The sequence below is a fragment of the Taudactylus pleione genome, unplaced genomic scaffold (assembly GCF_031769625.1).
Source record: "Taudactylus pleione unplaced genomic scaffold, aTauple2 ptg000113l, whole genome shotgun sequence".
NCBI classification, from domain to species: Eukaryota; Metazoa; Chordata; class Amphibia; order Anura; family Myobatrachidae; genus Taudactylus; species Taudactylus pleione.
This window is the reverse complement of record NW_028284515.1, coordinates 7,689,034-7,715,436: the sequence shown is the minus strand read 5'-3', so window position 1 is coordinate 7,715,436 and position 26,403 is coordinate 7,689,034. Positions and strand designations below refer to the sequence as shown.

At 41.5% G+C, this 26,403-nt stretch overlaps 1 protein-coding gene across 6 annotated transcripts in view; it reads right to left on the bottom strand.

Moving 5' to 3' along the window:
* The window catches only part of PCNX1 (pecanex 1), a 127,252-nt gene that overhangs the window by 35,811 nt on the left and 65,038 nt on the right, over nt 1-26,403 (bottom strand). For 2 of the 6 annotated variants that reach the window (XM_088471221.1, XM_088471224.1), the window contains 11 exons: nt 25,350-25,479; nt 21,989-22,230; nt 19,259-19,352; nt 17,355-17,412; nt 16,831-17,048; nt 11,737-11,890; nt 10,776-10,808; nt 9,261-9,432; nt 4,022-4,132; nt 1,564-1,655; nt 255-364 (listed from right to left, as the gene is read on the bottom strand). In XM_088471221.1, the coding sequence (XP_088327347.1) occupies nt 255-364; nt 1,564-1,655; nt 4,022-4,132; nt 9,261-9,432; nt 10,776-10,808; nt 11,737-11,890; nt 16,831-17,048; nt 17,355-17,412; nt 19,259-19,352; nt 21,989-22,230; nt 25,350-25,479 (1,414 nt within the window). The remainder of the gene's footprint in view (nt 1-254; nt 365-1,563; nt 1,656-4,021; nt 4,133-9,260; nt 9,433-10,775; nt 10,809-11,736; nt 11,891-16,830; nt 17,049-17,354; nt 17,413-19,258; nt 19,353-21,988; nt 22,231-25,349; nt 25,480-26,403) is intronic. The other 4 variants (XM_088471222.1, XM_088471223.1, XM_088471225.1 and 1 more) reach the window with 4 other exon arrangements.

The window sequence follows — 26,403 nt, the reverse complement described above, 5'->3', positions numbered from 1 at the left end:
ACAATCTGTTTATGATTTGTTACTATTCACATTGTGTTTCACAATCCAGGATTTTCTTTACTTAATCGTTTTACTCTATAATTCTTGGTACAGCCGCATTTTGCTAAATACATGGGTGTTCACGCAGAGGTGTGTTTTGTAGTGGAGGATTATTTATCTCCACAGGAAATGTATGCACAGACACAGTATAAATATTAGCACAGGGATACACTGCTGAGCTGTGCTTAATCCAAACGTTCCATTAAATAACTTACATGAGGACAGAGGGATCACTGCTCTGTCTGCTGAGATGGTAAGAAACTGCCACTAACACACCACAGAAAATGGAGAACAAAACAGGAACATGTGGAGCATCCCAAGGATCCTGAAGACAGGAAAACAACAATGAAAGAGGGTACACTATAAAGGTCTTATTGTCTCAACTGAAACACACGCCATAAATTCTTATTGTAGTTTTAGGCATGATGTTTAATACCGGCATTTAACTAGGAAACTCATGCCAGGGTGAGCACATTTTAAGATGTTGGTGACATAAGAATATACCTAACCAACATGAAAAATAAAAAAATAAAAAAATAAAAAATACAATAGTCTAAAGGTGCGTATACACGTGCGATTAAAGTGGACGACTGAATAATAACGATATCGTTAACTTTATCATACATTTTTTTACCTAAATGAACGATAACGATGAACGACGAACGATGCGCATTCTCGCAGCTCGTTCGTCATTATCGTTCATCGAGCAAACATGCAGGCCAACCTGACAATATTGACAGGTTGCTGCATGTTGGGGAATAGGAGAGAGAGTCCGGCGCTGAATGATATCGTTAATGATATCGTTCAGCGGGTGTGCTCGATGTCATGAACGACATTGAGCACACCCTGCCAGGGACACACTAGACGATATCGCTCAGGGAGCATATCGTCTAGTGTGTACGCACCTTAAGAATCATCATCAGAGGTGGAACGGGACACAGATTGGATTCAGATTTCTGCATCTTATCAATCACTGTTATTTCTACTCATTAGGTGTGCAAAGGATCTTATAACATTTGAGGCTGCACCACAAGGTCAGACAGACCAAAAAGCATTCTCCTTTTTAGAGAATTGACACCTCTGTAACATTAAAAACAAATACTAAATACTGATACAGATTAGTTCTGGTCCAGTAAATTTTTATGGAAGTTAGAATCTCTGCATATGAATATTTTGCGCTAGATTCTTAAAACAGCAGCTACAATGCACCAAGATTCAACATCCCTGTCAAGTGTCATGTGAATTGCCAGGAGTCCTACACAAATACGGAAATCTTAATGCCACTGGGCTAAAAATAAAAAACACACAAAAAGATCCCAAGTATTTTGCCTTAATTCCCATAGGCCCGCAGCACTAAATTCCAGTATACAAGGGGAAAAAAACAAAAACACAGACAGCAGCCTTCTAGACTATAGAAGCTGGGACAACACTATTTCCATTGGTTATGTTAAGCTATAATCGCTTAATACATAGATTGCCTTCTATTGCATGCTACATTTCATGAATGACCGTGCAATAACTTACCTTAAGAGCACCATAACACAATCCATAGAGTAAAGCTACCGCCACAATGCTACGAATAAAGCTGTAAAGTGCTGCAAGCAGGCTGGTGGTAGCTGGAAAATAAAAGTACTAATCAGGGTCCTGTAATGGAATTCCACCAACTTATATAATGACTGTAGGGAAGTACGGGTCATCCAATTCATATATGTCTAACGTCATAACATGAGGTCTCAAACATGAAATTCTGCTTCTACAATGAAAGAAGAAAAATGTGGGTCTTGCCACTAACCACCTTGATCGCTTTATGTAAACAAATGTAGAGGCCATCTTTAGGTTAGATATTAGCTAGGCTTTCTTGAGACTAATGCTCTTACCTCAAAGAACTCCATGGCAGCCATTACTAATGGTTAAATCATCATCATCCACATGAGATAGACAGGAAAGAGGTTTACGCCCTCTACACAGCACATCTCTGGACTCCTCACTACCCTCCCTTGTTTTAAGAGACTTTCCAAGCTGGTTCCAATAAATATATACACACATACAAGGGATGGATATATTGGACTGCCATGGAATTTTTTCAAAGAAATGAAATCAGGTAAGAAAAGAACATAATTTGCTTATATTTTCCCAACTTCATAGCAACCATTACTAATAGAGTGTACCAAAGCAGTTAATATGGAGGGAGAGAGGTGGGGCGGAGGTCATGTGAACCAATCAAGCACTGAAATAAATATGTTTAACACATTATTGCTCCATAACGAAGTATTTTCTTTCCAAATTGAGTATCTCCAGAATGAATTAAATCAAAGAGAGTGGAGAACATGTGTAAAGACGGCCAACTGTAGCCTTTCATAAGTCCTTCGAAGAGGTCTGTGCTATATGACCCAACGGCCTTAATTAAAACTTCCATGTCTTTCCTCTTATAAGCTTGAGCAATCACATCTCTTATACACTTTGCGAGAATACTTTCTGTAGGAGCCTACCCTCTTCACGGATGCTCTGGAAGAATAAAGAGATGATCTGTTTTCCAAAATTGTTTTGGCAAGAGCGATGGAGAGTATTCTTACAAGAGTGAAACCTCTACTCTTATTGGTTTGTAGACTGAGGGCACAAAGCTGGCAAAACAATTTCCTGATCTATATCTAATCTTTAAAAGACTTAACAAGAAATTGAGGATCTGTCCTTAACACCCCTCTATCCGAATAGATGTTTAAATACAGTTCTGTGTGACACAAGGCCTGGATCTTCTGTATTTTTTTTGCCAATGTTATAACAAGTAGAAACGAAAATTAGGTGTAAGTGCCTAAGGAGCAACCTCTTGCAAGGCTTTAAAAAAAAAAAAAAAAAAAAGAGTCTTCCGTCAGCTCCAGGTGGGGATCCTCTGGCGCTATCATTTTAGGTATAGGCAAATTCTTTTAGCCGCTTGGAAAATAAAATCTCCTGAGCAACTCAGGGAATAATTAAATTTTCACAAAAGTACATTTGAAGCGGACACTGATTTTAGTGCGCGAAGGGCTAGACCCCTTTTGCAGACCTTCCTGAAGAAAATCTTGAGAAACATTAGCAGTAGAAATCATTGATTGGCACCAACCGGATGAGATCCCAAGACGTCGACAAATATTTGTCAGATACGGTCTTGTGCACGGTCGATCAGGATAATATGCCCTTGCTTCCTTCAACTGCAGCCTTAAAGAACGTGCCAAAGGAAAATCGGATCTTTATTTTAACGGACAACAGATGTTATTTAGTGTCTGCACCCGCTGGCTAATTAACAGTCTTCTGGATGCAATGCAGGAAACATGCACTCTGCTGCTAAAGTCATGGAATCTTATGTGAAGTCAGCGGCCGCAAACTGCATGCCGCGTTATCTGCAAGCACCCTTGTTACGCTTCCCATGTCTGTTTCCTTAACTCTGCACCATGTCTACTACACATAGTAAAGAAAGGCACATCCTGGCATTTGCCCCACTCACTCAATGGGTCACCTCGAAGGTAGCTACAACGGGATCCACCCAGTCCAGACCATCTGGTGCAAAGACGAGGAAGTTAGGGAAGAGTCCAGTGATATACTTCCGGGGGCGTGAACCCTTCCTGTCTCATGTGGAAGAAGATTTAACCCATTAATAAGGGCTGCCATGGAATCTGAAAATGAAACATTTCCAAACAGACACAAGACCTTACACATCCATACCTGCATTATGCCACTAATACGCATTAGAATAGGGGCGGTCAATAAGCGGCCCCCCAGCTGTAGAAGACCTACACATCCCAGCATGCTTTACCACAGTTGTGCTACTTGGCCATTCTAAAAACTGTTGCAAGGCATGATGGGAATTGTAGTTCAATAGCTGGAGGGCCGCTTATTGCCCACCCCAGCATTAGAACATTGTGGAGGAGTGAGAAGAAAGCAGCACGTGTGAAGCCTTGGATTGAAACGAAGGTTACGTTTAAAAGTTGGTGCAGAAAGGAGCACTCACCATTTCCACCAAACACATGTATATCCACTTGTTCACACAGGTACATGACGAATGTGTTCACCTGAGGCAGGAGACCGATAAAAAACACAACTGGGAAACAGAGTGTGAACACTGTGAAAACAGAAGAACAATGACTATTAATATTGGTAAATTGAATGGTCAAATAGAAATGCAATTAAATCTGTGTAAGTTGCTTTCCATGTGTGGAGTTACATCTTCATGGCCAGCAAAACACTAAATGAATAATGTAGACTCATATTTCAGCTCCTCGTGAGGATCCTTCTCTGTACCTGAACTCACAGTATTACCAAGGGTCAAAGCACTGGAGAGTTTTAATCATGACACAGCATAAAATGAAAATCACGTCACTATTGCAGCTAACATTCCAAGCCATAGCTGACCTGAACCAACATGGAAATAAGGACTGCAGGCACCATATGCTTCTAATCAATTCCTCCTTTTGTGGAAGCTCTAATATCTTAAGGGATCCCTAAAACAAGGAACATCCTAGTGAAGGTAAAATTGTTAACTTATATTGAAGTAGTGTTTCAACTTTTGAGATGTCTATCCAAAATAAGCCACCCCCTTCTTTTAAGCTGCATGGATAATAACCTCCCTTTAAAAAAAAAAAATTACATGACTAGGTTACAGAGGTGTTCTCATACATCTAGCCTCAATACGCCATGCAGCGCACCTTGCCTGGTGTGAGTGAGCCACCAGGTGCCATGCTGCTCTGCTAGCGTCGGGCGACATTTGTTGTCGAAATTGCGTCTAAGTCACACTGCTATGCGACTAGGACACACCAGCAGACTGGTGCACACAGATATACAAGTGTCCCATATCAAATTAATCAGCAGAGTCTATATATGAACCACAACGGAACTCTGAATGAAAAAAAAGCTGCGGCCACTAGATTGTAACACTTCGTATACAGATTCAGGGACTCAGTCGCACACAAATATACAAGGGTCGCAAATCAAATTAATCTGCAGAGTCTGCTCGTGCGTCCGAGTCCAGGTGCGACTTAGAAGCATATTCGGCAAAAAAAAAACGTGCAAAAAAGATGTCCGGCGCTAGCAGAGTCTCAATGAATTTCATGGTTTCATACTTTTCACAAATGTCCAGATGCAGATAAAATATCTGTAGCTTTTCATGCATCAATAATAAAGACTAATTCAGTGGTTTCCAAACTCTGTCCTCAAGGCACCTTAACAGTACAGGTTTTAAGGATATTCATGCTTAAGCACAAGTGGCCTTATCAGTACCTCAGTAAATTTAATGTAACCATCTGTGCTCAACCATGGATATCCTTAAAACCTAGACCTTTAGGGTGCCTTGAGTACAGAGTTTGGGAACCTCGGCTGTAAACAATAAATTGCTGTACTCTTTTAATAGCTGAATGTTGTTTCACTGTAAAACAATTAAGAGTATTGCTATTTCATTTCAAGAGCTAGTCTACACTTGTGCAATTAGGCTATGTGCTACCATATCTCCACCCAATGAAAGTGAAATAATCAGCATCTACCATTATATATCACTATGAAATATTGTGTAGTCTGCACTCACAGTATTTACTTCAAACTATAGAGACGCCAATGGCTTGAGCTCCGGCAGGGTCGGACTGGCCCACAGGGGTACAGGGGAAAGCCCCGGTCAGCCCCACTGCCTGGGGGCCACCCCTTTCTCTAGGGATCAGGTTCAAGACTGTGCACTTATATGTACAGTATAATGTATAATTCGTTACATTATACTGCACAGGACTAAGGTGAATTTTCTACAATGCATTGGTGTTATTAATCTGGTACATTATCTTGCAAGTACTAGCAGTTTTTACTAAATATATGTTTAAAGGGGCCCAGACCATGCCCTCTCTAATGGTTAGCCAAGCCATTGTGGAAGCTGGCCACATCCCCTCTGGAGGCTGGCCACACCCTAAGCATGGCCGCCTATCACTGCATCCACCTGGTGGACCCTTCATTTCCCAGTCCAACACTGAGCTCCGGCCTGAGATATTAATCAATAAGGCTGTATGTCAGTACTCTGACTCATATGTCACTCCCAAACAGGAACCAAGGTTCATTAAATGGCAGAGATAAAAAATTGATTTCAGCCATGTATTACTTCTTTGTAGCTTCATTTTGATGTAAAGCTAAATATGTATTCAGTTTTAGAAAAGGTCAAATGTATTTTAGTTTTTAAAATTTTAGACAAAATCCATGAATTTTTTATATGAAAAAATGCATCAAAAATATTAAAATGACTCCAATCAGACAGTATAAGACTATGACCAGTTTTCAGCAATACCACTTTCCTATGGATGTCGTTACAGATGTGTCCACATACATCTAGCCTCCTTGCGCATTAAACAGCCCTTCTAGTCGAGCTATGCCGTTGCGAGACCCGGTAGTCTTTTTGTGTGACTTTTTGCCTTCAAATGTGTCTTATTTGCAGAGTGATGAGAGTGGGACACACAAGCAGCTTCTTATGCTTAAAATGATATGTGGCATGCCTATATTCTGCGTGTAACTGCGGGTGTATCTGCATGCTAAATGCTACATTACTGTGTCACAGCGCGCTGACACCAACGTAGCATTTTGCATGCAGGTATACATGCAGTTGCACACAACATACAGTATAGGCATGCTGCATATCATTTTAACCAGAAGTTTGTGCATCCCATTCGCTTTGCTGTGCAAAAAAGACGCATTTGAAGGTGAAGTGTCGCACGAAAAGACGCTCGGCACTACAGAGTCACAGGGCACTCACGTGATATGTTTAACGTGACTTGTAGTGCATGGAGAATAGATAAATGTGGGCACATCCGTACTTGTGAAACGCATAGAAGTGGTGGCTGTGGTGACATGAGGATTGTACACTCTTGGAATCTTCAATGTGATTTGACATTTGTGATATCAGAAGGGCATTCTCCATTACAGTTTGTATATGCTGTAAGAATTGCATCATTATTTTATCATTGTTTCTTTGAACCATGGATCTCCAAATAGAAAGCTAATTTGGGTATCCTGACTGAGCACATAACCAAATTGTTACTGACTATTTAATGTAATCACTACTTGAAAATTAAGGCTCTCTCCTCCTCTATGTAAGAGTAGCTCTTATAGTAATTTTCAACAATCTCACTAGAGTACACAATAGTGGATTTGGTTTCTTCTTATTAGTACCCATAGGATAGATTCTCACACTGCACAATGAAGGATTGATGCAAAGCCTTCCAATGCCCCTCTTCTTGTGACGTTTATTTCACATACATCTAGCATATACCGTATATACTCGAGTATAAGCCTAGGGTGGGAAATGCAGCAGCTACTGGTAGTAATCCCTGCCCTGGCAGTGCCCCCAGTAGTAATATTCCCCCTATGGTAGTGCCCCCAGTATTGATCCCCCCCCCCTGGTAGTGCCCCCAGTATTAATCCCCCCCCCCTGGTAGTGCCCCCAGTAGCAATCCCCCCCCCCTGGTAGTGCCCCCAGTAGCAATATCCCCCCCCGGTAGTGCCCCCAGTAGCAATATCCCCCCCTGGTAGTGCCCCCAGTAGCAATATCCCCCCCTGGTAGTGCCCCCAGTAGCAATATCCCCCCCTGGTAGTGCCCCCAGTAGCAATATCCCCCCCTGGTAGTGCCCCCAGTAGCAATATCCCCCCCTGGTAGTGCCCCCAGTAGCAATATCCCCCCCTGGTAGTGCCCCCAGTAGCAATATCCCCCCCTGGTAGTGCCCCCAGTAGCAATATCCCCCCCTGGTAGTGGCCCCAGTAGCAATATCCCCCCCTGGTAGTGCCCCCAGTATTAATCCCCCCCTGGTACTGCCCCCAGTAGTAGCCCCCCCAGTAGAGAGAGATGTAATATAAAAAAAATAAACCACTTACCTGAAACCCCGCTCCTGGCTCCTCCGGCCGCTTTGCATTATGAGAGAGACGTCATGACGACGTCTCTCCCATTACCCACTGCGGGAGCCGGAAGATGGCTCCCGCAGTGGGAGCAGCAGCAGCCGATGAGTCTGACAGACTCTCATCGGCTGCTGATTACAACAAACACACCGCTACCGGCTCCGGTGGCTGTGTGTTTGGCAGTGTGTAGTGCTGACCGAACTCCGCGGTGCAGCTGTGTCACAGAGAACCAGTCTGCACCGCGGCCCGCATGGTACGCTACTCAGCTGCGTACCATGCGGGCATGACTCGAGTATAAGCCGAGGGGGTGCTTTTTCAGCACAAAAAAAGTGCTGAAAAACTCGGCTTATACTCGAGTATATACGGTAAGTGCTCCTAAGAGGCATACACACTAGAAGATAAAGTGAACGATAAGGACGATAACTAGATCGTTCAAGATCGTCCAGTGTGTATGCACAATATCGTTAACGATGCGCACTCCCACGGATCATTAACAATATCTTCCATCGCCTGAACTTGCAGAATTATACTATATTGTCAGATTGGCGGTGTGCAAGTTCGGGGATGTGGCAGCATGACGTCTCTGAATGATAGCGTTCAGTGTGTATGCTGAAATAGTTTGCCCAGGAGTTCAAGGCCAAACACTAGACGATATCATCATGGAGCATATAGTCTACTGTGTATGAGCCTTTAGATGTACACACTGTCACAGGGCTGGTGTACTAAGTCTTGGAAAGTGATAAAGTGATGGAGATAAGCTACCAACCAATCAGCTCCTGCCATTTTTCAAACACAAGCCTGTAACATAGCAGTTAGGAGCTGACTAGCTGGTACTCTCTCTCTCCACTTTATCACTCTCCAAGGCTTAGTACATCTCCCCCCCTCAGGGAGATGATATTTTACGGTTTCTGGTTCTGAGGCAGATTTTCTTCTGAAACACTGGTTTTGCTGTAGATTGGAATCCTCTATGTCAGGGTTATTCAACATGCGGCTCCCTCCAGCTTCTGTGGAACTACACTTCCCCACCTGTCCTTTCACAGTTTTGTAATTAGGGCATGCTAAAACTGTGGCAGGGCATGCTGAGATATTTAGTTCACCAGCAGCTGGAGGGCTGCATGTTGAATGCCCCTGGCTCTGTGTTATCCTGCCAATAACTAATGACTAACAGTTTTCCTGGTTACAAAGACACTTATTTGCTCATCAACCATCCTTTAGCACAACTACACTTTTCCCCTTCTTGAACAGTCCATATAACATTAGTAAGGCATATAGAGTTCGATAAGTATTGTGATGGAGGCTATAACAAGGAATTGTACTTATTAAAAAGCTATACATACCAATGATTAAGTCCCTGGCTGAGATGAGAAGCAGAGGATTGGTGAAGGCCATTCCATATAATTTGTATTTGGTGGCAGACAGGTTTTTGCTTCCATAGTCTAGTAACCAAATAAGGCCACAACAGGCACAGAAGTAAACAGGCCGACTATAGGCTATGATACGGTTATGGCCCTGCAATAAAAAGTTTGTTACATACACTATTCTCTTCATAGAAAATACACACTGAAAAATATTGCTAAACACACCACTTTACCAAAACATTCAGGGGCGGATTTAATTAGGCACGGTAATTTATCGTGCGAGGAATAGGGCGGTAGGCTTTTACAACCAAGGCTATTCAATTACAACCCCTTTTACTCGCACAGTAAAATTGCAGCGAACGTACGTTTACCAATATTTTCCAGGATAAGTACGGGGAGCTATGGGTTAACACGTCGGAGGCACCAGAGATAAAGGGCACTTACTCTGGATTTCTTCTTCAAGGTCCATAGGGAGACATTGGGGTGTAGGTGGGATCTGGAGGACCGGACACCAACAGCAAAGCTTTTCAATCCCAGGATGCTCCGGTCCTTCCCCCTATAACCTGCCCCACAGCCTGAGGGCACTTCAGTTTTGTTAACAAGTCCAAGGCAGGAGCAGGACAGGAGAGAAGGAAGACTGGTACACTGAGGAATCATAGGGCTCCACAGGGAGACATTGGGGATGTCCCAAAGCAGTTGTTCAAGGGCGGGAATGCTCCTGAGCTGATAGGAGAACCAAACACCCGAAGAAAGCTTCCTGAGAGGCAAATTTATCAAAGGCATACAACCTAAGAAAGGTGTGGCCAGAAGACAAGGTGGCCACCTTGCATAGATGTTCAGCTAAGGCGCCACACCGGGCTGCCCATGAGGGACCCACAGAGCACGTAGAGAGATTCTAGTCGGCACAGGAAGGTCAGTCTCCGTGTAAGCCTGTGAGATAGTCATGCAAACCAATCTTGGCAGAGTCTTTTTGTTAGCTGGCCATCCCTTCTTATGGAATCCATATAGGACAAAGAGTGAGTCCGATTTCCTGATGGAAGTAGTACGGTCCATGTAGAGCTTTAGAGCACAGAACACATCCAAAGAGGCCTCACCTGCTGAAAGGTCTGGTGAATTAAAGGCCAGAACCACAATTTCCTAATTGAGGTCGAAGCGAGAAATTACCTTGAGAAAGAAGCCTGGGTGTGTTCGAAGAACAGCCCTGTCCTGATAAAATATTAAAATGGAGCGACATGAAAGCGCCCCTAAATCCGATACCCTACGGGCAGACGCTATAGCCAGAAGAAAGTCTTCACAGTGAGCCATTTGACATCCACTGATTCCAGGGTTCGAATGGAGGTTTCTGACCCGCATTAAATGCTGCCTGCGAGCTGATCAGGAGCTGTATTTAAATATCACCTGCTGACAACTCAGACCACGGTTACCATGACTAACTGAATCCGGCCCTCAGACTCATTAACACAAGTTTAAATGCTTCATAGCACAGATACTTACATGTCTAGGGGAAGAAGAGTCAGGTTGAACACTCTGAAACACAAAAAGAGTTGAAGTTATTTAACACTAAACGCAGTGACAGATGCACGCACACATCCAAGTTAGAAGTACAAAATACTGAACATTACATTCATAAGAAAAAATGTACACAGCAACATACATTACATGATTTTTAGGACAATCTGTTCAATAGTAGAGCTGTTGTGCTACAGTATATGGCTGAAAAATCAACTGATCTTAAGCCAGGATGTAAATATGCAGGAATATAAACCCTCATTAGATTTCCACACAGACAAGGGGCTCGACTCAGTTCAAATTGATTTAGTGAATTTTATGAAGAGTTGAACTTGATTATGGCCCAGTGTCTTTTTCCATATATACTATGTAACGGTTAGAGAAAGTTAGTATGGGTGATTTAAGCAGTGAGGACTAATATTTAAACAAATGCTATGAAGGCGGCATAAAAAAAAATCACTAGGGAAATAGGAAACTTGATTGGTTGCAAAAAGCAGAAGAGAGAACACTTGGATATTCATTATTTCTTACTCCATTCTGCTGACTAACCGGTGTTACACCAAGTATAACAATGATCATGAAAGAATTGTTTCATCACTACAGTGATGAAATCATTCTAAAAGTTATTCACTGGCATGTAAAAAAATTATCATAAAGTGACACTTTAAAGGCTTATTGCCCAAGCCCCAGCTGTGTATATTGCACAAAACACTTCAAAATGTTATTATAGACATAACTGATCCCTACAGAAAATCTTTAATACATGTTGAATAATGGGCATATCATCCATGAGAAATTAAATAGAAATATTTGCAAAAATTTGGGCCAAATCAGGTAGCAAGTGTGATCCTGTAAACACTTGCAAGAATGGAACTGAAGCATGCCCAGATGCCAGAAACACACAACTGGTAACCGGAAAGTGGGAAAAAAAAAACCCACCACTTACCTTAAGGAGAGAGTACTGACAGCTGGCGATAACAAGACAAAACTGGAAGACCCAGATATCTTTAAAGAATCCTTCTGTGAGAAGAACGGAGCCCAGAAAGGCAACCAGAATTGCAAGTATGATTGAAAGCACATTTTCTAGGATCTCTCTATTTCTGAAATAAATTAACAGCGTTAAACACATTACAATGTCTAAACCAATGTACTGTGTATTAAGCCTCATCCCAACAAACATTTAAAAAAAAAAATGAGAGTTATGGTAGACTTACCATTGTTCACTTTCTTGGAGGTCCACAGGGATACAATGGGGATAATGTGGTTGGAGTTATCCAGGCACCAAACAGTTAAAGCTTTCAGCTCCCAGGAGGCCTCTGGTCCTCCTCCACATATACCCCGCCCCAGGCATTAATTTTTTTAAACAAGCCCAAGACAGGAGAAGGAAAGAGGAGAAGGAAGAACAATTATATACACCAGAAACACTCATACAAGATGAATGAATCAGTGAGCAGTTCCCCCTAAGGGTGGGGGCACTCCTGAGCAGAAAGGAGAATTAGTCGCCCAAAAGAAGCCTCCCGAGAAGCAAAAGTATCAAAGGTGTAGAACCTGAGAAAAGTGTGAACAGAAGACCATGTGGTTGCATTGCACAACTGCTCAACAGAGGCACCACGACTAAACACCATGATCAGGGAGATCAGCCTGTGTAGTCATATGTAACCATCTAGCCAGAGTGTTTGTTAGCTGGCCATCCTAGTTTGTGAAAAACCATATAAAACACAAATAGAATATCTGATTTTCTAAAAGTGTTTGTACACTCCGCATAGATGGAGAGCACGAACTACATCCAGGGAGGCTTCACCTACAGAAAGAGTGTAAATTTGAAATGGTTAATAGCGAAGACACAGTCCAAAGGTTCAAATGTGGGAGCTTGAGAACCAAAGACAAATCCCACGGTGCTACCGGTGGGACAAAAGGATGCTGAACTCGGAGAACCCCCTGAAAAATAATTCTAACATCTGGTAAAGAAGCAATCTTTCTCTGGAACCAGACAGACAGTGCAGAAACTTATATTCTCAAAAGTGGCCAGGTGGAGACCAAGGTCCAATCCAGCCTGGAGAAAAGCCAGTACCTGGGAAACCCTAAACACCTTAGCGTCATATTTTCTTTGGGAACACCACTGACCAAAAGATGCCAAACTCTGTAATAGATGCGGGCAGAGGAAGGCTTTTGTACCCTAAGCATCGTTTGAATCACAGAGCTGAAGAAACCCTTAGCTCTTAAGATGGAAGACTCAAAAGGCACACCGTCAAAGACAAGCAAGGTAATTCTGGATGCAGGCAGGGACCCTGCGCGAAAAGATCCGGCCATAGAGGAAGAGGATACGGACTGTATGGACAGATTCTGTATGTCGGTGAACCAATGACACCTGGGCCAAGCAGGAGCCACTAGTATTACTGTTCCACCTTCCTTCTTGAATTTCCTGAGAACCCTTGGGAGGAGGGAAATCTGAGAAAAGATATATATGCCAGCTTGCAGTCCCATCTTACTGCTAGTGTGTCCACGAAGGCTGCTGAGGGATATCTTTTCCTGGACCCGTTCCTGGGAATCTTGTGGTTGTGACATGATGCCATGAGGTCTATGTCTGGTAGACTCCATTTGTACACCAGGAGTTGAAAACCCCCTGAGTGGAGAGACCACTCTACGGCGTGTATTTCCTGGCGACTTAGGAAGTTTGCTACCTAATTGAGAACTCCCGGGACGAATACTGCAGAGATCACCGGAAGACGACGTTCTGGCCAAATCAGAATGTTTGTCACTTCCGTCATGACTTTGCATGCCTCCCTGATGATTGAGCTAGGCTACTGTGGTCGTGTTGTCGGACTGGATCTAGACCGGCCTGCCCCGAGTGCTTCGTCTACCGCCCGAAGCTCCAGAATGTTTATGGGCAGATGACTTTCCTGATATGTCCATCTTTCCTGAAAGGTGTGATGAACTGTCACTGCATACCACCCGTGAAGACTGGCGTCCGCGGCGACAAGCACCGGATTTGGAATCCAGAATGGGCAATCTTTGTTCAGATGATCCTTTTGGGTGGGGGGAGGAGGGGAGAGGACCTTATTAGATGATACTGTCCGTTCCACCTGGAGAGAATCAATTTTTGCAGGGGCCTGGAATGGAACTGAGCATATCCCACCATGTCGAAGGTGGATACCATCGACTCCAGGACCTGCATCGCTGATAGACTGGATACCCATCGCTTGCGTATTCACAATCATAGGGCCACAATCTTGTCCTCTGGCAGAAATACCCTTTGTGCCTGAGAATCCAGAAATGCCCCCAGATGTACCATCTGCTGTGTTGGACAAAGGATTTCTTAAAATTGATAATCCAGCCGTGCTTCTGTAGGCAGGCAATGGTCAATTTTTCAGATGGCGCTGTAAAACAGCTGGAGACTGTCAATATCAGGTCGTCATCCAGATATGGTAGTACTCTGATCCCATGAGGCAGGCAGTCATAACCGCCATTATTTTGGTAAAGACCCGAGGGGCCGTTGATAGACCAAAAGGTTAGTGCCTGAAATTGGTAATGTTGTTGCAGGACAGCAAACCGTTGAAATTGTTGGTGGGATGGCGTAATAGGCAAATGCAGATACGCATCCTGAATGTCCAGGGAAACCATAAAATCCCCAGGCTCCATTGCCAAAATAATTGGCCGAAGAGTTTCCATACGGAACTTGGGTACAAGGATAAAATTGTTGAGTGTTTTTAGATTTGAAGTAGGGCGATGAGACCCATTCGGTTTCTGAACCAAAAATAGATTGGAATAATAACCCCTTCCTTGCTGAAACACAGGAACTGGGATCATCTGCAGCAGGGAGTAAATGGCCTGCAGCAGGGAGTAAATGGCCTCCAGAAGAGCCAAGGCCTTGATTGCATCTGATGGGGGATTTGTACAAAACGTCTGGGGAGTATGCCTCCTGACCGTGAGGACATACCCCTGAGAGACCACTTCTAGGACCGAGGCATCTGTTATTTGAAGCCAGTAATCTGCAAATTGAACTAGTCGGCCTCCCACCCTGGTATCCCCCAGAAGGAGACTCGCCCCATTAGGCAGAAGGTTTGTCGTCCAGCTCAGGAGCTGGATGTCTGGCTGGCTCAGACCTCTTAGTTTGTCGCCTGGTTGTCCTGCGAAAACTAGACTGCCTGGAAGAAGACTGTTCCTTTGCTCGTCCCTGGGGCCAAAAAGAAAACTGCAGACTTTAATGTAGCAGTAGATAGCAGACCTGCAGATTTCTAAGCTGCCAGAGTAGGTATTAAATATCTAACTCTGCCACAAAAAGGATATTTCCATAGAAAGGTAAGGATTCCAGAGTCTTCTTTGACCCTGTATCAGCTATCCAGGACCTTAACCAAAAGGACCCTACGAGCCACCACTTAGGCTGCTGATGCTTTAGAAGCTAAGAGTCCCGCATTTATTGCAGCTGGTAACATCTGTTAGAGAATCCTCAAATGCCCCCATCCATTCTTCAATCGCTTTGGCTACCCAAACCCCAGCCATAGCTGTAACAGCTCCAGATGATGAAATTATTGCCTTAAGACATGCTTTAATTTTCCCATCTGCAGGTTCCTTAAAAGAAGATGCTGACGTAATAGGCAACGTAGCATTCCTGACTAAGTGTGTGTCACATGAGCATCCACAGTAGGAGGGATTTCCCACTGCGTACATTCAGAAGCTAGGAAAGTATACAACAGTGCAAATTTTTAGTAGTATAAAACAGTTTATCCGGGTTATCTCATGCCTCTTCCATAAGTTCAGTGAGCAGCTTGGATCTACGAAACTCAGCATTTACCACCTTCTGGTGTTTAAACACTGGAGCCTTCTTACTAGGAGCTGGTTCATCATCCTGTATATCTAGGATTGATTTGACCGCCCTCACCAAAGAAGGAACATCCACTGTAGAAGGATGGTCCTCCTCTGCTGAGCTAGACCCCATAGAAGAACCCGTACGATGCGTCTGAATCCATATGCTGAGTAGACCAGATAAAAATCAAACTTCCGTTTAGGCTCCTTAGTGACTACCAGTCCGCTCGCAAAAGCTGACTGACCCGAGTGGGCATAAGCATCCATCCAGGAAGGATGTATAGGAGGTGCAAACATAGCATGCTGTGGGTACCCCATACAAGGAGGCAGTGTGGGAGTAGCCATACGATCCACAAACTGCTTTATTACCTGACACCCAAGATGGCTCCTGGGAGCTGAAAGCTTTAACGGTTTGGTGCCTGGATCACTCCAACCACATTATCCCCATGTTATCCCTGTGGATCCCTATGGAACCTGAAGAAACAAACATTACAAGCAGTGGCGGATTTTACCTAGGGGCTGTAGCTACCCCAGAAAAATCAGCCACTTCAGTGAGCTAGTCAAGTCTGTGACTGCACTGGCTACACTGACTAGCAGTGGCTTCCCTTTGGAAGCACCACCTGCCAGTCAAGCACAGGACAGGCATCCCCAGGGGGAGGTGTCTCCTCCCCCTGGGATTTGCCAGTCCGGGCTGCGATCAGCTGCTCTGCCTTCCGGCCCTACACAGCTTCTCTGGGCTGCAGTCAATGCAGCCCCCAGAAGCCAGTGTTATGCACACGCATAGCGACACTGCCTGCTCTATTGCGCAGGCCGGACCAGCCAGCGGCAGCCCCCCCTCAGGTAAGAGGGCAGGAGCCACTGCTGATTACAAGCAATTTTTAGTACAAAGCATTTAAACCAATGAAACATTGGCACCAATTGCTTTTAATGTCAGCATACATGCTCGTACACACAAGTGTTGTGTCATCTCGTGGCGCGTGCAAACAGATTCCGAAATCTCATAGAGAAGTGTTAAGCTTACAAGGGGTGCAGAACCCATTTTCTAAAGTCACTAGTAGGAGATTCTAAAATGGATTTGCACATAAGGCCTTCTATAAAGTTTATTATAATACTCATGTTGTTTCTGGGAAGCACGCTACTAATGCTGGCCCTCAAGGACTACATAACTATGTAATAAACAGGACTATAAAATTTAAAACCAATAAGAATTAACACATAGGATGTTTGTTCTCCTTACCTGTCGAACAAGGCCAAGAGTGTCAGCCTGTCAAAGTTGATGCCAACCCAGAGCTTGGGTAGAATCCAGAAGCGGTAGTAGTGTTTCACTTTGTGGGATGCCTGCTCCTGGGGCTGCATCTGGTCCTGCAGGTCAGGGCTTAAGTCAATATCTTGCTGCTCTAACAAGTCTGTATCTATGGTCAGCAGCCTGTTTAATCGGATCTGGGGGAGAGAGAGCTACCAGAGAATCAGACGGAGACACATTATGCACAAACTACAATCAGAAGTAAAGGAAGGAGAAATAGAAAAAAAAAAAAAAAAGTTATTCAGTAAAACAAATAAAAATAAACAAAAAAAACTTTTTGCAGCAATCTGAAGATGAATGAAAGTTGGAAAATGAAGTTGTTGGGTTACTTTCTCTCTCTCAGCTGCTCATCCATACTCATAAAACCTCATTGCAAATCTAAATATATATTACTTTATCATGTTTATGAACAGTTAAATAGCTTTGAATCAGATAAAAAGGGAATGAAAGAATCTTACTAGATCATGTGGGTAGAATCGTACTGAGGTAGAACTTGATACATGGGAATCTGTGTCGCTGTAACAAAAAAAAAAACACAGCAGCCCATTTAAATCTAATGTTGATTAGGACAGCTTTGTTTTAAAGCAAAAATATAAATTTAACAAAAACAGTATATTCATCACTATTTACAAGCTCGCAGCCCAGGTATGTTTATTGAAATCACTCCTGTATATAGCTTGAAATAGGCTAAATGCAGTCAACACTAATTCACATGAGGAAATGATTGTCAGTACTCATCGTGTTTCTCCCAATTTGTACCTCTTTTCTAGTTAATTGCATTCATTGTCATTTATTGGCTTAGAAAATCAGTATAGATTGATGATGATCCATTTCTCAAAAACAGTAAAAATTATTTTTCTAATTCTTTTCAAGCCACATTTACCATGCTGTGATTGCAACAATGGCAATTGGCTTCCGATTTATATATTGCAGACACTGGAGAACACAAGCCCTAAAGGTATTTTGATGTACCATGTGATAATTCAATTTAATGGAAATCACATCCAGTCAACTGACATGACTAGTACTTGGACAAAACAGGACCCCCTGCAAAGTGTGGAATATTACATGTACAGAAAGGTGTTGCTATACAATCATGTATGTTTTGCGCATGTTTTAACATGGAAAAAACATTTAGAAAAGACAATGATCCGTGATTATAAAGAGCTCATTTGTAGCACACGTTCCATGTGCTTGCATATATTAGGAGCTTACAAATACCAAGACTGAAAAAATTATTCATCCTAGTTTTGATGAATGCTTCCTCTTTAGAAGGTATGACCGTGCAGGCCAAAGCGATGGTCTGACCAAGCAATAGGCCGGGAAATCAAAATGACGATTTATATTCAGTGTGACCATAATTATACTTTCCATATTCAGAGCTGTCTGTAGCTTGATCTAATCGGTGGAGACTAAGACACGGGAAGCCGAATTATGTGAAAATAATAAATTTATTTCATAAAGTCACCAATGTGAAAAGAGCATGAAAATGTACATTCAAATGAACAGCAAGACTAAACCGTATTGAACGATTATCTTTGTGTTCCATTAATGATAACACAGCCACAAAACATTTGTCTATCCATTTTCATGCTGTTTTCACATTGTACAGCACCATATTCCCCCTATCGGCAACTTTTCAGCAGAATCCTGCTTCCAATGTCCTAAGTAGTCTCCCTACCAAATTTGGTGTCAAGCTATAGACGGCTCTGAAAAGGGGAAGAAGACCACCCTGTGCATATGGCACCTAACTGTCACAATTTTAGGCCATTCTGTTTTGCCTTTTTTTCCTGGACTCAGACCTGCTGTACATATCCCGTAATGCTCCAGACTTAAATAAGGGATGCAACCGGTGTGGTAGAAGTGTCACAGCCATTAATGATACACAGTCTGGCAGCAAATCAGAATTACTCCAGAGTTAAACTCTTGAGCATGCAAGCGAGACATGATCAAAGTCATCATGGAAGATAGTACAGGTGGTAGAATCAATTCAGATGATTGGGGTAATGATCTTGATTGGTCCTACTATAAAAAAGTTTAGGATTATTCTAGCTCACAGCACAAAGAATAAGAATGCAAGTATAATGTACACCTGGAACATACCTATGGTTTGCAATACTAATGGTCCTTATTGAATAACAAAACATTTATGGAATTGCACCACAGAGTACTATATTCCACTTTAGAGACTTGGAAAAGTGATTACTGCTACAACGCAATTCTAATTAGTTCCAAGGGGAAATAAACTACACTTTCCAATAAAAAAAATAAATAAAGTTAATTAAATTCAACAATTGTACTTTTAATGAATTATTTTAATGGGTGTAATGAAAATGTACAAGGCAGAGATGGCAACACCAACCAGAGGTTATTGGATGTTCTCCGTGCAGCAGGCTCAAAGTTTACTAGTGACATATCACAGCCACCAGTTTCATAGAGAGATGGGGTGAATTTACCTGGAGGGGGTGGAGAAACAAAACAAAAAAACAAAAAAGTGCACGAAGCTGGTTAAATGATCTCGCACAACTACATTATACAGGTTATTTGGTCATCAAACCTTGTCTGTTTGCAAGTTTTTCACTAGATGTTAGCATTTAAAGATAAAACTATTAAGGTTCTCACACATACAATTATTCTAAGAACTTTAAATAGATTATTTGAAAAAAAAAAAAAAATAATTAATTGAATGGTTTATACAAAAACAATACAAGTATGATAAACAATAAGCATATTCATTCAATTTATGATCTCTCAGTCGGCAGTTACAACAATGTCCAATAACTGAGCAATCAAATATTTTATATTTAAGCTTTTTATGCACTACACACGTAGCAATAATGTAATGATCTCATTTAATAGGGCGGTATCGTGAAGAATGACGTTGGACGTGTGGGAACCTTCAGTAACATTATGAACGCTAAACACTCATTAGTAGAAGAGGAAAAAAAAAATGAAAAACTACAAGAGCATATAAACAACAAAAAAAAACAAAAAACAACAATTCATAAACTTTCAGCTTATTGTAAGAAAAGAAAATATGACAAGACAAAATATCAGTAGAGGACTGGCAGGTAACGCTAAAGCTGGAAAGAAAAACAAAAGAGCAGTGCAATATGGGTTCAATCTCATCACTGGAAACTCATCAATATATCATTATAATCACGTTCACATAATAAATACAGCCATTCTGAGGAATGAGCTAACAATCATAAGAATGTAAATGTTTCATTAGGAAATAGTGAACTCATAAGCAGCATTTCCGTGAATGTTGGCACTGACCATCACATGACCGCCTCTACAACGCAACATGTGCACGCCAACATGTGGCTAAGAATGAAGACCTTTTGCGAGCATTGAAGCCAATTCAAATCAGCAGGACGTACCCACAAACATCACAGCGGTGCTCAGCTGCGCACATATTAGCATTAAATAGATATGTTGCTTGCTGCAATGTGCCATTGTGGAATAGCACATAGCGGTCACTATGTTTAATTGAATCACCCCCTTTGTTTATTTTTATTTGTACGGTGGGAAAACAAAAAAAAAAAAAGTGTATTTGGAACTTTGCTATACAGAAATGTATGGATAGCATAGGAACAAGGCGTGACAGGATAATCCGAAGAGCGTTTTTGTGTTTTACAATAATTACCAGTTATTTTATTGCCAAATAAAGTGACAGCTTGAACTTTCCCACTGAAATATTAATCGATAAAATAACAGATCAGATGCTAAAAGGACATATTGGTTAGCATGCCTATTTAAAGGTTCTGTGTGAACAGAGCAGTACACACATTGACATATATACTTTACTTATTCATCAAACTGGCTTCCCAGTTGTGTAAATTCATGCAAGTGATGCATAAAAAAAAAAAAAACTAAAAGGGGCCTATCCAGTAGCAGATAAATTTGAACGATTTATCGTTCAATTTATCTGCTAATGGATAGGCACTCAACGATAAAAATGCGCACTCCCGCGGCCGACAAAATTGGTCTTTTGTCTCTCCGACATGTTGGTCAATCATTTATCGCTGACAGATATTAGAAATATCTGTCGCGGTAAACGAACAAATGATTTTTTTAATGAAAATGAATAGAAACAAAAAAATAAAATCCACTCCCTGAATGATGTCATGCAATATCGTTCGTCGTTTGAAAAAATCGGTCATGTACATCACAGATATCTGTCACAGCAGCCCCAGGAATTTTCAAAAGATAAATCTTTGGTCTTTCAGAAAGATCTGCTAATGGATAGGCCCTTTAAGTTTGATTTTACAGTAAACCTTACCATATAAAGTAACAAGTCAGTATTAAAATGAAATATACAAGGAAAGCAATACAATTTATATGGCACCAACATAGTTAGCAAGGCAAAAAATAAAATGAAACCTTAAGAACAGCCGTAGGACAACTGTCACATTATATACAAAGAAAAAGCAAGAAAGTGCTCATTTAAAAAAAGCAAAAATTTAAAAGTGTGTATGTAAGCATGTACGAAACACACTAATATACATACACACATACATAGATACATGTATATGCAAACATTTACATACATACAACTAGAATGTATGTTACAATTAGCCATTGCACTTCTGGATATAACCTCACTCATTATAGGACATATAAAGTTGCATTATAAAACAGGTTTGGTTTCAGCGTAAAAAGCTTAAATATTCCAAACCATATAACTGAAAAGCACTCTAAAATAATAGAAAGCTAAAACATGTATACACTTATTTTCATTTATACTAAGGTCTAATATATACAGGTGATAATTGACAGAAATCCTATAAATAAAAAGCAGAATTCTCATTCAGTTGGTAAAAAAACCCACACATCTAATTACTGAAATTTATGTCTGAGCACCAATCACATATAGATAACCAAAAATATGTATATGTTAGCAGTGATGGAATTACGTCCTGGAAGCTGTCAGGAGAGAGATAATTAAATAAAAACAAATATTAAAATAAATAAAACAAACAATGAACAGGGGAAAAAAAAAAAAAGGGACAATAAAAACGTTATTAGCTAGAACATCTCCACATTAACACGGTTCTGAAATAAAAATAGAAGTGAACTGCATCATTACCCAAAATGTGCTGCATTAAAACTTCCATGTCACCAAGGTTACATAAGGCCTGCATACCAAGTTCATCGTGCAAACTGCTATTGCCTACGGCAGATGCATTGTCATGTGATGCTTCTAAGTGGACACTCCCATTTCTCACCAGCAAGGAGGCGCTAGCGCTGAGCACTGCAGCCTGGGAAGGGGGGCGGGACTGGACTTTGACCTGGGTTGATGGCTGCTGGCCTTGATGACCATCTTGAAGGCTACAAAAAAACAGGTATTGGGAAGACATTAAAGGGGGCAATGAATCAAGATCTATGTGAAAACTCCCTAACTGCACATTTGCTTAAGACAAAGTCAAACTATTAGGAATTGCTGAAACTGATCTACATTTGTTTTTTTCGTGCTACACAGGCTAAACGCATAAAAATCTCTTTAGAACAGGCCAAACAGTCAATAGTGCTGTTGCAATCAAATGTGCTCTAAAATTTTAACACCACATTTAAAAAGTAACGTGTCACAAACTATTGGTCATGTACATCACTGCAAGGAAAGCATATTAAGCTAAAATGTGTTACTAGAACTAGTTTTCATGCGTTTCTACCCATTTTCCCAGTGCATGGGTGTGAATGAATCCAAACTAATTCATTATTTTGATTACTGCATGTGCATATACTGACAGGGGGGGGGGGGGGGGGTAGGAAAGAGAGAGACACAGAGAGGGAGGGAGAGAGACACAGAGAGGGAGAGAGACACAGAGAGGGAGAGAGACACAGAGAGGGAGAGAGACACAGAGAGGGAGAGAGACACAGAGAGGGAGAGAGACACAGAGAGGGAGAGAGACACAGAGAGGGAGAGAGACACAGAGAGGGAGAGAGACACAGAGAGGGAGAGAGACACAGAGAGGGAGAGAGACACAGAGAGGGAGAGAGACACAGAGAGGGAGAGAGACACAGACGGAGAGAAATGATCACTTTAATACAAAAACATTATATGGCCGCCTGAAAAAAGTAGTAGTCCTCTATTAAATATGGCGGACATTTCTAATGAGGTTCAAAGCTGCATATCTTAACTATTCCTTAATCAATCCCTGGCTGGTTTCTGTATACCACCCTTTTTCTAGCGAGAGTCCTAAATGCAGATGCCTGACTTAAGTGAGCCACAGAAGGCAATGGGGTAAGCAGTGGACAGCACAAATACAGTGTAAAAGAATTCACAAAGGTGACCAATGAATGATTTTGGACATAAGAGCAGCACTAACCACAACAGATGGTGGCAGAGTACTACATCTAACCACTACAAACACTAATTGTATTGTAAAATAATTTATTTCTGAAAAAGTACATTCTGTGGCTGGGAGGGTGTTAACTATTGTTTAACAGTGATTAAGGTGGTTGCAGATTGAGAATAAGTTAGCATATAACCACATTGCTGATTGATAAAACTACTTGCGTGGTCACTGTAGCTTACAGTCGTAGCTATGAGAGGCTTCATGTAGTTTCCCTTTGGAAAAGTTAAAAGAATGGTAAGGTGAGAATGGCACAATCAGCCTAACACCGCTACAGGTTGTGAAAACAAAAAGTTATCTGTGTCAACAATACATTTTCTATCAAGTTCTAATCATGGTATGACTCAATACATTTCCATACAGAAAGTCTTACGCATTGTGAAGTGCATGACATTAAATTCTATTTGGTACTTGTTAATTTTAAAGGGTGCAACTTGACATATCAGACATTACTGTGTTTCCCACCATACAGGGAGATGGTGAATCCAGTTCAGCAGGACAACTTCCTTACACGCAATGGGCTCGATTCAATTCAACACGAATTAAATAGCGCCGGGAAAGAGCTCCCGGACCTATTCAATTCAGCACGCTGTTTTGTCGTAGATTGCCCATTCTCCTGCCCCTCGCGCCTTAAACATGGTGTTTAATCTCCAGAACCAGAATTCTCCGTCTGAACTGCCTGGCGCAATGTTGTTTCACTGGCACTAAGGGCAGAAAACAGCATCGCGCCTGTAGCCTGCACCCAAGGAAGGATGCAAGAAGAAATTCTTAGTCGGGCTTAGCAGCACTCTGAATTGAATAGCTCCGAGAGCTCCCTCTCGGCGCTATTCAATTTGCGTTGAATTAAATCCCATTAATCTGCCCTGGAACAATAGGTGGATGGAGTCAAATGTTTTTTTTTACAAAAGGATAATTTAAAAAGGTATCTCATTGTATAGTGTATAAAAAATAAAATACTGTGCATAGGTTTGTCCGGTGAACTGCTTTTTCCATTTTTATTTTTTATTTCTTTTTAAAATATATGTTAAGTGCTTGAGCTGTAGGTGTATTATTTTGTTGCAATATTAGTTTAGCATTTTACCTTAATTAAAATTTCCCCTTTAGGACCAAGCAGCATGGATAAAAATGATCTATTTCACACACACACAAAAACACACACTCAGACCAAATAAAGCCTTATAATAAATATTTAGGATATGCTGCACAAATTCTGTTTCCGGACCATAGAAGGCAGCAACTTTATCACATTGCAGAGAGAATGTGTGGGGGTCCGCTTAATATTTTGCCACAACAGGAATAATTTTACAATGGCAAAACTGCAAAGTATGCAATACTAGATACGAATACGAACACCAACTCAGTTTTGCACACAATCTAATTCTACACACTGGATGAATCAGAGGCTAAAGACTGAGGCTGGGTACACACTAGAGTAAAGGCAAATTGGAATGACATATCGTGTGGATCACACATAGTGTACGCATGATTGCGCGCTCCCGAGGTTCGTAAAAAGACATCTTCTGATCGGTTGTGCTGCGCGGCAGATCAGAAGATATTGTGTACGACCCCATGCTTCTGGAAGTGGTCACTGAACTATATACCGCGCAATATTGTTCAGGGTCTACGGGCGACTGCAATGTCGGCCGTCGGCTGGCAAACACGTTCTGATGTGTACATAGCCTTAATCTTTTTAAAAAGTATTTCCATGTAGAAAACAATATATTTGTATTCTAAAGCTGCGTAAATAAGTGCTTCATATATTTACAAATGCTTAGCCCAGATGACCAAATAAATTCATGTCATTTAGCATAATAAAGTATACACACAACTATAAACATGTGGGGAATTGTATGGGAATTACATTTACAAATCTTAAAAGGGGATTTAAACTTCCTTTATCAGTATTGAACAGCTGTATTACAACAGACTCATGCAGCTCACATGCTCAGTGTCATGCAGAGACAGTCAACAGAGAAAGGTATTAGGGTTCAAAGTATTAGGGTAACAGAGATAGGGTAAAGGTGGAAGTAGAAGCTCAGGGAAAGTGGTTGTAAGACTGCGACATGCAGTACAGTGGAGCTTGTAATACCGTACCTGAGGGGTGATCCGATGAGCGATGCGGGAGGGGTGGGATTGCTCCCTGCATTGTGCCGGCGCCGTACGGCCTGGCGCCTAAATGTGCTGCGTTCACGCCGAAATGATACAGTCTCCTCGCTGGTACGGGCTGCGGCAGCAAGACAGAGACTTCAGGTCAAAATGTAAAATTTTTTTTTTTTAAAAACACCACAACTGCAATAAATATTCTGGCTATGAATCTAGGGCTCCGAACCATACAACTTCCATTCACTCAAAAGACTACATGATCTTGTTTTAATTTTTCATTCAATGCATCAGTTACATAAACTGGTAGAAATAGGAGAACCTGCATACTTAACAAGGTAATATTGTTTATCTATACCTGGGGTTCTTTTATTCTGGTACCCAACTAGAAAGGATGTGGGTTTCCCAGTTTGTTTTTATTTAAACCATTTATCTTGTCTACTTACTGGAGATTAATTTACTTCTCTCAAGTCATAATACATTTTGTAGCAGGAATCTTCACTCTACCCAAGCGGATTATGTTGAATCGCAATAAACAAAATAAGGAAATTTTAGTTAACAAAATGCTCTCTATCAACAAATCTGCATGAAAATTACAATGCCCAGAAGTATTAGCATTTTACATTACAATGTCTTACATCAATTCATTTTGGTGGAAATTTTATTTAAAATCAGTTTTGCAATGCCTGTGAGCGGCCATGATGAGGTATCGGAGTACCCAGTGTTTTCTTTATAAAGTGAAAATGTATAACAGAAAGTGCATTAAAGAAGGAGGAAAAAAAAAAAATATTACATTTAGACTAATGGTGCATACACACGGTCAGATTTGTCAGACTTGTCAGATGAACGATTGAACGATTTTTGACTGCATTAAAATGAATGGAATCGTCCAAGTTTGACTGCAAACACATCAGATGTCAGAAATCGTTATCTGACCATCGGGAATGCGTATCGTTGATCGTCCATCGTTCAGGCATGTCAGATATGAACGATTTTCCTTCAGATATTAACGACTGAACGATTTTTAAATAGTTATCGTTCATATCTG